This window comes from Balaenoptera physalus, assembly GCF_965194825.1.
Source record: "Balaenoptera physalus genome assembly, chromosome: 13".
NCBI classification, from domain to species: domain Eukaryota; kingdom Metazoa; phylum Chordata; class Mammalia; order Artiodactyla; family Balaenopteridae; genus Balaenoptera; species Balaenoptera physalus.
Window position 1 is genome coordinate 66,446,571 of NC_138892.1, and position 12,111 is coordinate 66,458,681.

Genomic DNA, 12,111 nt, shown 5'->3' on the forward strand with positions numbered 1-12,111 from the left:
TCTGTAGTTGGTGTTGGGGCTTGAAGAGTCATCATTGTCTGCTGGGGTTTGGATGGGAGCCCAGCAAATACCTGGGGAGCTCTGGAACTCCCTCTGCCTGGAGATGCAGGAGGGAGTCTCCACCTTCCTTCGTCCAGCCCCTAGGCTCTGCTTTACCATGCCAGCAGACGCTGTGTGCGGGCCAGCAGGCAGGCAGCCTAGGGCTCAAGGATGTGGGAGCAGATGGGAAAGACAAGTGCCAAAAGCCCTGAGGATGGAGACATGAGCTGGGCTACTGGGAATGGAGCCCTGGAGCCACATGCATTTGGATTGAACAACCGGGGGTGAGCTACACTTTCTAGGGCAAGCTGAGTCTGTGGACACTCACTTCTCGTGACATTGCACACTACTCTCCCACAGCTGTCCTGTTCTGGGGAAGTCAGGATTTCTGAGATGCCATAACGCTTCCTGAGGCTGAATGAAGCCCCCATGCTAGAAAATGCAGGAGCATGGTGGGATAACAGCTGAGTTAAGGCCATAAAGGCAAACATTGGGTAGATACACGCTGCCTCAGTGACCTAATCCTGACAATGTGGCCTTGGAAGTAGAATCCTCCAAAGCCTTGGAGCCCCCATGGGCTTCTGAGGGTACTCTGCAAGCCAGGCTGGGCTCTCAAAGGCCCTTCTGTGAATCTCATGTTGCAGGTTCTAAATGAAGGGATCTCATGATAATAGGGACTTTTTCAAACTTTGGGTCACAACCCACTGTGGTCTGTGAAATCAGTTTGGTGGATCCGAAAAAGAAAGCCAGAAAGACAAAAAGAAGGGAGGAAGGGAGGAAAGAAGGAAGGAAGGAAGGGAAAAATAATGCAAAACATTGCAGGGTACCTCTTGTTTTATAAAATGTATATCTGCGTGGGAATACTAGGTCATGACAAAAAATTGTTTCTTACTATGGGTTGAAGTTAAAATTTTGGTAAACACTGTCCTGGGAAGACCCTTTTGTTTGGGTTGCTTTCATTGCTTACAGCTTCTTCCATTTATTCATTCCATTTTCACCATCCGGAACATAAACAGAGAGAACAGCCCTAACATGGCTTAGAAAAGATAAATAAGTTCACCTTTCTGGACCTAATTTTTTTTAATCTCTAAAACAAGAGAACTAACTGGGATGGCCTGGTAGCTTCTGTCTTTATGAATCCATGACTCTGTGTCTCTCAGATGTTCTGAAGTTTGCTGAGTGAGAGCCTTTCCTTCATTCCCACCATACTTATAACCATAAAATATTTAAGGAGAAAAAACGGCCCTAAAAAAGGGAAAAGCAAACAGATGGGAGTGCTCCAGATAGGGCTCAAAGGGCACATTTTTACCTGGACAGCAGCCTGGAAGAGGACAGGGTCTGGAGGGACAGGTGAGAGGGAGCAGTTCAGGTATTGGGGGAAGATAAAAAGAAGTTGGTTAGGGTTAGAGAGATGGGCTAATTAGTGCATATGCTGGTGACTGTGATCACATCGATAATCCTGCAAATCTGTCAAACTCAGAACCTCTGAGTTCTCTAAGGCTGTATTATCTAGATTGGTGGAACAGGTGGAAAGCCTATGGACCCTTTTTTTTTTTTTTTTTTTTGAGAGGCAGCATGGAACAGTGGAAAGTGCAGAGAGATCTGAGTTCAAGTGGCTCTGTCACTCACCGGCTATAAGAGCTTTGGCAACTCCGCACATCAGTTATACAACGGGGAGAGTATTTTCTAGCCGGCCTGACTCAAAAGGTCATGATGAAGACCAAATGAAGAGCTGTGAAAAGACACTGCCAATTACTGTGGAACACTTAGGACTCATCTTCTACCACTTTTTGATAAGGTTTATTTTCAAGATGCCAGGTTCTCCTGTCTGGCCAATTAAGCATTACGAAAGTGACTTCTGAGTGATCAACCTCTTCCAGAGGCTCATGGAACTTTCTGAGGATGCCCCAAAGTGTTGGTTGTTAGAGATTTCCTCTTACACTTTCCTGCCCACGAGAACCACTGCTAGCTTTCCCATGATGCTCTGGGCAAGGGGATTCTTTCTTTTACTTTCATTACAAGCAGCTAATCCATCCATCAGACTGGCAGGACCTCCAAAGGGGCACTTCCTTTCATCTGTTTCTCAGAATGCATAGCCCATTCCCAAGGTCAATCAAACAATCTGTGTCTCTTCTATTTTTTTTTTAACCTGTCCAGAGAGAAAGTGTCCATGATACTCCCTTAATGAACTGTTTCAGTGCTTAACAAACTTCACTGTTTGAAGGTCCTTTTTTCTGTTTAGCCTCAGTCCATTTCTCTTGATCCAGTTATTGAGAGTTTGAGAGGGGCTGGTTATCATACAGTCTAGCATAACTGTTTCAGAAATGGATCAGAGGCTATTATTTGCTGAGCTCTAGTACTGCCCTTCATTGAATAGGTATGTAATGTTGGGCAAATCAACCTCTCTATACCTCATTTTCCCACCTGTTCAGCTTGCCCCTCTGAGCCATGGTTTCCTCCTCTGTAAAAGGTGAATGACAACATCTTTCCTGCCTAAAGGGGGTCACCAACTGCTGGATGACTTCCTGGGCATCTCTATTATAGAACATTACACTGTAATTACTATTTATTTATATATTCTCCCACTGGACAGTGAGCTCTAAGATGGGAACCACATCTTTTTCGGCTCTCCTCTAGCATCTAGAGTGGTGCCTAGCACATAGCCAAGGAAACGCAGTAATTTTCAGCCAAGATTTTCTATGGCGAATTTTCCGCATCCACCTACAATCCCAGGTCTCAGATGTACGTTTTACCTCCTTCCATCCCTTCACACCAATGTCGGATGGGATGGGTGTGTGGGGCTGGGGCCCAGGGCCCAGGGAAGCTGAGACTAAGCTTGTTTGGATGAGGTTCGCGACGGGCCGAGAACGTGGTCAGCCGTGGTCGCGCCCGAGGGGACATCGAGTAGGGGTGACAATGCAACTCCAGCCTCCTCTTCGGCCCCGTTTTCGTTCGCTCTTTTATACTAGCGTGTGGGATCGGGCTGAGCTCCCTGACGCTCTGCAGGAGTAACACGACGGCGGGCTGCACTGGGATTCTCCAAGAGCGCTGAGAGAACCTTTGGTGCCCGCCGCAGCACCTCTCCACCCCCACCACGGAGCCCCGCAGACGACGGATAAGTCCTGGCCGGGTCAGCCCAGGTGGGGGTGACGCACCTGGAAGAGGCGTCCGCAGCAGGCTGGGTAGAACCACTGCAGTGGGGGGAAAGGGGAGGCATCACGGATTATCGCAGGCAGAATCGTGGATCTGCACACACATAACCATCGAAAGCTCTCACGCACGGAGGGCACAGCTTGCCTTGCCCCGTGGACGGCAGTCTTGGAGGACTGGGCAGAGTCTCCCAGGAGGCAGTGCAGTGGTTGATTCCAAGTCAAGATGGTTGCAGCGCAGTCGGAGCGCCGGGCAAGAGAGGACTGGATCTGTGGGCGGGGCCCAGGGGCGGGGCGGGGCCTTGCGAGGGGCGGGGCCAGGTGCTGGGCTGTCTCTGCTTGTCAAAAGGCAGCCGCCGATCCCCAGGCGCCGGGAGCGCGGAGCAGCGTGCCCACACGCAGGACCAGGTGCGGACCCGGGACCGGCGGGGAGGGGGGCCCCAGTATCGGGATTAGGCGCGGGGTGGGGGCGTCGGGAGTACCGGGCCTGAGTGCCCGTGTGCAAGCACTAGAGTCTGGGCGAACTTGGCGACTGAGATCTGGGCTGTCGTGCCTTGGGGCTGGGGCACTAAGGGGACCCTGAGGTCTGAGAGAAAGCTGAAGTTCGTGCCAGGCTGGCGAGGGGGGCAACGACCTCCTCGGGGCTCAGGCAGCGGAACACAGAAACGCTCCTCCAGCAGGGTGCTTGGCACTTGGGTAACAAGAAACATTTGTTTCCTTCCTCTGTCGGGCCGCCTTGGCATGGACTGAAGGAATAAGAAAGGGAGGGGTTGGCTCTCTACGTGCTGAGGTCTTCTGGGGATGGAGTGTGTATAGCCTTGTTATCTTATAGGACCCACGCATGGTCACCTGCGATGATGGAGCTGGATCTTTTAAGTAGAGGGTTTTTTTTCTTTTCTTTTCTTTTCTTGCTTTTTTTTTAAGCCACCAATTATTTTAGACCTGGTTGATCCTGGATCAACCAGTCCAGTGCACTGGACTTATATTCTCAGGAAAGCCAATCCATAGATGTCCACAGGAGCTCAGGGGCAAGCATCTAATTGAGGAGGGGGCTCAAGGAGTAGCTTCTATTGGGGCAGTGAGGAGTCCCACATCTGTGCGTGGCGGATGAGGAGGATTTCAGGGGAAGTATCTAGGAGGGAACATCATATGGTCTCCGGGGAGAAGTTTGACATTGCCCCCCTCCCCCCACGGACCACTGAGGCTGAGACCTAGGCTGCCTGGGCTGGGAGAGCCCTGGGTCTCTGAACCCAGGCCCTTCCCGCATCTCCTCCTCCTCCTCCTCCTCCTTCTCCTCCTCCTCTTCCTCCTTCTCCATGCGGTGAGTGAGTCAACCTCCTGTCTGGGCTCAGCAGCCAGAGGGGCCAGAGCCCAGGCAAGCAGTTGGGCAGGCATTTTCTGAGCATTGCAAAAGCTCTCCTGGGCAGAGTTCAGCTCTGCGCCAGCTCCCTGCTGGAAGGCCGGCTTCTTCACGGCTGGTGGTGGCCACTCCTGGAGGGGACACTCTACACAGCAATGATTATGGGATGGCTATGGTATGACTCCAGAATGGGTTGACTGGGAAGGGATTGTGGCTTTGTGGTAAATCCACGTCTCTCATTCTCCTGGGATCAGGAGGTGCATCCCAGCACGGCAGAATTTTCCAGCCCCTCATTCCATTTCTGCCTAGTGATCTTGTTAGCTGCCTATGTGTGTTAGGGAGGTGGGCGTGCACAAGAGATTGGGAAAGACTCTGGGATAAGGGAAGCCGTGGTGCTGGCAAAGGTTTTAAGTCAGGCTGGGAAGTGGGGGTGGTTTGCTGAGGTGGAAATGGATTATCTGGACACTGGAGCCTCAACTTTACGAACCCAGAGTGCTGTGTTTCGGGGGACCTTCCTCATCCCATCCCTGTCCAAGTGCTGGAGGGGACTGTCAGTCCTTCTGGAATGGCGTCAGGATTGTATGCAGCCAGACCAGGAGGTTATTAAGACTGCAGATTTCTCTCTGGCTTTTGCTTTGGGTGTTTCAGATCCTTGAGCAGAAGTAGGGGCCCCATTTGCCCCCTACTCAGTGGCCTCTCTGGACCCATTTGAAGACAATCCACAAGCAGGCTAGGGGGCTGACTCAAACTGCAAACAGCTGGGGAATTCACAGTCTGTGCTCTGGCTGGGTCCCATGGCTTCAGTTTGGCTGTCCCTCATCAGCCATGACTTGGACCCTTTCCAGGGTAATGGATAAGAAAGGAGGGAAGAGAAAAAGGGTAAGAAAACAGGAGAGTGGGATAAGGAAGGAGGGAAAGAAGAGGGTTAGGGTTAGGGAGCTTTCCTCACCACTCACAGCCAAGACCATCACACTTTATTTGTATAAGTACTGTGGAAGGTCTGATGCTGTTTGAGGTGCCCTAGTTACTTGTGTTTATGGTTTCTCGGTCTTCTTTCCATATTCGACCTCAGAACTGATCTCCTTTGGGCACCGAGTCCCAGAGGAAGCACCAGGAGGACCTCTTGGACCCACACCGTCCACTCCCAAAACAAATAGCCAGTGTTAAAGCCAATGTCTTCCACATTTGGAGGAAGGCCTGGGGTCTAGTGGGCCAGACCAAGTGGTTATCCAAGACAGGAGAAGGACTTGCAGTTGTTCATTTCTTTACCCCACATCCTGAGGAGGCAGAGGTCATCCTGCCTGAGAGCCAGAGTTTCTCTGCAAGAAACTGGCCAGTGCTTACATCCAGCAGGTGGGTTCTAGTGGCTGGAGAGCCAGAGTCATGAGCACCTGGAGGTCTGAGCTAGGATGGCACTCCAGTGTGTTGCTGGACAGGATGAGTTATAGGAGCTCCAGCTTTCCATTTGTTACTGCTTACGTCTGGTTTGGATGCAGGTAAAGAGAAGTAAGGAAATGACAAGATTTTCTTAAGAGCCTCTTGTGTGCCCAGCATGGTACTAGGACCTCTGAGGGATGACAGGGAACGGAACCCACCAGACCGGGCCTCCTCCCCCTAGACGGTCTGAGCTCAGGCTGGGCAGTGGCTGGCGGGCTCTTCTTCCACTACAGTCCAGTTCTCAGGGGGTCCAGCTGGACAGGAGCCAGCCTGGCTGTAGCTCTGGACCACTAAGGTCTTGCTTCTAGTTATGCTTTTCTCCGGTTCCCCATTGACTGTCTCCTGTCTCAGTGCCCTCTTGGATGTGCTAGAGAGAGTGACTGTATAATTTATTGCCCAAACTGGGAGACTTTTGAGAGTGAAAGGGGTGTGATGAATAATTAAACCCAAGCTGTTCAGGACAAATTGGAACATTGAGGCATTCTAGCGAACCCCACCCTAGACCCAGCGGAGGTCACGGTGATGAGGGGAAGACGGGTGGGTGTGCGTTTAATAAGGAGAAGATGGGGGTGGTGCTTAATGATGAGGGGAAGATGGGGGTAGCCTGCTCTGCGGTGCTACCGCTAATTGCAGTCTCTCCCTGAGGCCAGCACTGCTCTCGGCCGCCCTCTCTCTGGACTAGCCTACTGTTCACTCCCTTCCCCTTCCCTGTGACTTCCCTTCACCCTTGACTTGTGACTGGCCTCACCTTTGGTTTTCCTGCCCCACCCCTACCTCACACAGGTTCAGGAAGGCCTGCCAACTCCCCTTCAGGTGCCCCTGGGGAACTGGGATTTATACTGAAGCCAAGACTCAGCCTCACGCTTCCTCTTCTCTCTTCCCCCAAATCTGTAGCCTCTTCATTCTGTCCATCCATCTTCCCAGACCTCCGGGGGCCACACCGTCCCGCGGGAAAGCTCAGCATTAAAGCGGGTAAACAACCAGGAAGGGAAGGGTAGTCAAACCTTGCCCATGTGGATAAAGGGCACAGGTCACTTGTAATCAGGTTCTGGGGAAACGGTAAGCAAAGTGGAGGTCAGGGCCGAGAGAAGCTGCGTAGCAGGAGGGGGAGCCAGGTCCCCTGGACACTGGAGCTTGACTCTCGGCTTGTCTGACTTCTGGGGAAATGGTCCAGGGTGGGGACAGACTTTCTCAACCCCAACTAAAGGCGCTGGTGGCAGCGGGCAACTGCAGCCTGCTGTGGAGACATGTGGAAGAGAAACTGCCTTCCCTTCTGAGTCCTTGGTCCTTGTGGCCCAGATGCTCAGGGTGGGTGCCCTGGAGAGTCCCCAGAGGTTCAGCATGAGAGACGGGGCGCCGGGCATGGGGGTGGAGCCTCCTTGATGACTGTATAGTGACTCTGTCTACTGTGGCAGGAAGGAAGTCATTCTCCTCACCGACAAATGAAAACGGCAGGTGGAGACCTCTTGGGAAGTACCACCCTTTGAAGCGACTTATGGGGAGGGGAGAGGAGATAGCTTCTGGGGTGGCAGGGGCGGCAGAGGTGGCAGGCTGGTAGGTAAATGGCAGGAGCCAAAGGCAGAAGGAAGAGACGCTCGGGGAGTCTGAGTGTGTGTCATACCTTCGCAAACCTGCCCGACAGGTCCCATGCCAAGGAATAGACCAAGCAGTCTATTCCACAGTCTTTGCCACACAAAGTCCCCATTGGGCACAGGGCAGGGTCCTGGTCCTGAGCATGGTGTAGGCAGCTGCACCAGTAAGAAAGTGGAGTTTGGGCAGCACCCAGCAGCCAGTTCCTGGGAAGCCGCTGCCTCTCATTGGCCTTCTGATGACAGGTTGAAGCTTTGAGGTGTTACGCAAAGTGTGATATTCTAAGCCCTGTGAGGCACCCATGAGGCCCAAAGCTTAGCTGGTGACACATCCAGTGTGTGCCACCTGCTGGCACTGGAGTTGTAGCTCCAGGAACAGCTACTTACTGAGCACTCAGCCCAGTGGTACCAGGTGCTGGGCCCCGGACGCCGCGTGCACTGCCCCCAAGAGCTGTCACAGCTTGTGTAGACGAGAACCACCACCATGTTCGTTTTACAAAAATGGGGAAACCGAGGATTGGGGAGGTGGAGCCATGTGCCGAGGTGACACAGCTGGTGAGAGGGAGAGTCAGGACTCACACTGGGTCTGTCTCAACCTCAGGGGACCCTGCCACCTCTGCCCTTACCAGGCGGCCACAAGCATTCAGGGCCTGCCTCACACATAATAGGCCTGCAGAAATGTCCCTGAGAGAAGCAGGCTTAGATTTACATAGCAGTTTGAATGAATTGACCTGGGAGCAAGTTCAGTTTGTCCAAAGGTTACTCTGGGGACGGTGGCCTCGCAGAGGAGGCTCCCTCTGCCATACCCTCAGGCCTCGGTGCCTCTCTGGCAGTCTTGGGTACCTTACTTGGGTAAAAACAGCAGACAAGAACCCGAGAGAGATAGCTCTGTGTGGAGAGATTGCAGGGATCAGAGAAGACTTGGATGGTCTGGAAGGTAAATAAGAAACTCTCAGTTTCAAACAGAACACTTTATTGATGACCTTCTATGTGCTAAGTGCACCAAGGAAGAAAAGGCCATTGTCCCACTGGCCAACTGGGAGCTACTCTCACCTTGTTTACCTCTTCCTCTCCTGGCTACCCCTTAAGGAACACTCCCGAACCTACCCACCTGGAAAGAGAAACAGACCCAGCCTCACCTGACAGCCTCTGCCAGGCACTGTGTTGATCACTTTCCTTGTCTCCCTTAATCTTCCCAGCTTTTCTTTGGAGTAAGTTACTAGTATTCTCTCCAGCATGCATATGGGAAACGAAGGTTTAAAGAGATGCAGTAACCTGCCCCACGCTGTAAAGTTAACCCATGACCACAGCTCTACGTTGTGTGCTGGTGACGGGCCTGGCTGTACAAACCACTCTAAGTGCCAGAGCCGGAGCCTGGAGACAGGTAGAAGGAGGAGAAAACACTGAGCCTACCCCTCAGCTGGGGTTCCCAGGGTTTCTTGGTAAATGACTGAAATTTTAGATAGTGCTATTAGAAGCTGTGCTAGCAGCCTTGCGGAATGGGAGAAACACTGGGTTAGAGTTAGACACACTTAGGTTTAAATTCTGGCTTTGTCACTTTGTAGCTCGTGACCTTGGGCAGGTTTTTTAATCTCTCTGAATCTCAGTTTCCTTATCTGTAAACTGGGGTAAGAATAACTCCCTTGCAGTGTTGTGTGAGGATTAGAGATGATACAAGTCGAGTGCCTGGCGCGATGTAAGCCCCGGAAGAGCTTGTGTAGACAGTCATTCGGTAGATATGCGCTGAGGACCTACTGTGTGCCAGGTACTATTCAAGACACTGGGAATTTAACAGTGAAAAGAAAAGACTCTTGCAATTGTTTTCAAATTTCCTAGACCAGAAACTCATCATTGTGAAAGGTCCTTTTAGAAGCCAGGAATCGCTAAACTCAGATTCAGTAAATAGATTTCTCTTTCTGTTATTTGTTAGCTGATGAGCTTGGAAAAGTCATTTAGCTTATCCAAGACTCTACTTTTTTAAACTGTGAAATACATCATGCACACAAGAGTACACAATAGGCCTATGTATACATTAAAGAGTAGTGTAATATATCCTGACCCACCACCTAAGTTTGGAGTGGAACATTTACAGAAGCTTAAAAGCCCCCTTTCCTCTTCCCATTTGCATCCCCTTCCTCACTCTCCACCACACTGTAACTAATATTATGAATTTTAGTTAATATGTCCTTGCTTTTCTTTGCAAGTTATCATCTCTGTACGCTTTACAAAACAGTGTATTGTTTAGTTTTACGTCTTTGGAGTTTACCTACATGTGTGTTGTCTGCGATGCACTTTTTTCACTCAATATCATGTTTCTGAGATTCATCCACTTCGAAGCACACAGCTGTATTGATTAGTTTTCAGTGCTGTCGTATTCCATAAGAATATGCCACAATTTGTGCATCCTTCCTCTTGTTGATGAACATCTGGGCTGTTTCCGGTTTGGGGCTATTATGATAAGCTAATACTGCTAGGAAGATGTTGTACTTGTCTTCTGGTGCATGTGTAGGCTTTTCTCTAGGGCACATACTAGGAATGGAGTTGTTGGGCCACACGGAATTCCCTGTTTGGCATTACTCTACATGTCTTCCACAGTGACTGTACCAAAAACACTCCTTTAAGTAAACACTCCTTTAAGATAAAAGTTCCCCATCCTTTTTAACACTTGATATAGACTTCATTTCTAAAATGAAAAATTTGTACTAGAGGAGCTTCTAAAGTCTCTTTCGTCTATAATAAATGTATCATTCTTAACCTAAGGACCTGGTTTCTGGCTTATGTGTGTGCCTGTCTGATGTGTGGTGCACAGGTCGCCCCGTAAACGCCACAGCCTGACTCTGAGAGCCCTTTGCAGGGTCTGCAGGTGCAGCTGAAGCCCTTCCTCACTGGGCTTCCACCGACAGTGGGTGAGGGATCCCGTGGCTCTACATCCTTCCCAACACTTGGTGTTCTGTTCAGTTCAACCGAGAGGCTGATGTCAGGGCTGAGAACATACCAGGTGCTCAATTAATACCCACTGAATTGCATTTTTGCCATATGGATTGGGAGGGATGTATATTTTCCCTGAGCATTGATTTTAAGAACAAGACGTGGAAGTATCAGAATCATGTATGTGCTAGCTCACCAGAGCCCTGGAGCTGGGGACAGTGATGGGATTTATGTCTGTCTTGGGCTTCTTGATCATTTGAAGGCTCCAGGTGAGGTGAACCGAAGTTAGTAGTCTCCACTGACCAATTGTTCAGAGTCTGGCCTTGAACTTTGACCCTCTGACTTGTCTGGTTGGAGAGCAGGGGTGGGGTCTGGAAGATGGGGTGAAGAGAACAGAGGAGGTGCCAAATAGGCTGGGCAGAAGTAACTTCCCACCTCTGGCAGAAGTCCGGAAATTCAGAGCCTTTTGGAGCAAAGACCTCTGCCCCGAAGGTGTTTTCCAGCATCATCCTGGCCAGCCTGGAACTGTCCCATTCCCCCTCCACTGGCACCACCTGCTGCCACAGGAGGAGGCGAATGCCCACAGAGAATCCCTTCCCCTTCCAAGGGTTGAACACTCTGCCCGGGGGTGGAGGGTACCGGTTTGAAAGGTGTTAGATACACTCAGTGTCCTGGCAGCCAAATAAACAGCCAGCTGCCCACCCACCCAGCCACCCACGGGACAAAAGAATGTGGCTGGTTGGGCAGTTGCATGGGCCACCTCAGCCCACAATCCCCTAATTACCCATCTAGTCTGTGCCTGTCAGCTCCACGGGCAGGAGAGCACCTCTGCCCTGGGCCTTATCTTGGTCACCAGGCCCATGCTGGGCTCAGTGGCAGGGCCTCACCTATCCTTCAGCCACTTCTACCCCCAACTCTGCCCCAGTGTCTCTCGCTATACCAACCTTTGACCCTTTTGAAGCTCGCATATCATATAATAGCTGATAATCATAATAAACCAAAAGGTTACTATAACTTAATATGTTCCAGGCACTGGGTTAAATGTTTTTCGTGCACCTTCTCATATATGCCTCTCAATAATCCTAGGAGGTAGGTAATATTGTTATCCCCACTTTACAGAAGAGGAAACTGAGTTCGAACAAGTTAAGAGGCTAAATTTCTTGCCCAAAGCCATCGAGCTCCCAAGTCAGAACCAGAACTTAAATTCAGGTCTTTCTAAGACCCTACGTGGGGTCCTTCTTCACCTGCCACTGCCTGTCCTGCCCTGCGTCCCCGTCCTTCAACTCCCCGCCCCTTCCTGTCTGAAGAGGGCTGGAAAAAGAGGCAGCAGGTGGTGCCAGTGGAGGGGGAATGGGACAGTTCCAGGCTGGCCAGGATGATGCTGGAAAACACCTTCAGGGCAGAGTTCTTTGTTCCAAAAGGCTCTGAATTTCCGGACTTCTGCCAGAGGCGGGAAGTTACTTCTGCCCAGCCTATTTGGCAAGCTTGCCAACTTCTTGGGTGCCATGATGTTGAGAATTGGGGGATGGGCTGCCTCAGGTAAAATTCCATTATAATGAACGCCATCTAAGATCTGAATGGCTTGGTTAAAATGGAATTATTTTAACCT

The 12,111-nt window shown here is 50.9% G+C and overlaps 2 protein-coding genes across 4 annotated transcripts in view; one reads left to right on the forward strand and one right to left on the reverse strand.

The window, feature by feature from the left end:
- Nucleotides 1-12,111, reverse strand: part of LOC309640506 (uncharacterized protein) — a gene marked incomplete at its 5' end in the record, with an annotated part of 41,765 nt that overhangs the window by 18,283 nt on the left and 11,371 nt on the right. The window contains 2 exons of the mRNA XM_082419255.1: nt 1,349-1,411; nt 3,195-3,523. Coding sequence (XP_082275381.1) covers nt 1,349-1,411; nt 3,195-3,523 — 392 coding nt within the window. The remainder of the gene's footprint in view (nt 1-1,348; nt 1,412-3,194; nt 3,524-12,111) is intronic.
- The window catches only part of VDR (vitamin D receptor), a 54,678-nt gene continuing 46,053 nt past the window's right edge, over nt 3,487-12,111 (forward strand). Inside the window, exon 1 of one of the 3 annotated variants that reach the window (XM_082422612.1) lies at nt 3,487-3,596. The gene's annotated coding sequence lies outside the window, so the exon portion shown is untranslated. The remainder of the gene's footprint in view (nt 3,597-12,111) is intronic. The other 2 variants (XM_082422610.1, XM_082422611.1) reach the window with 2 other exon arrangements.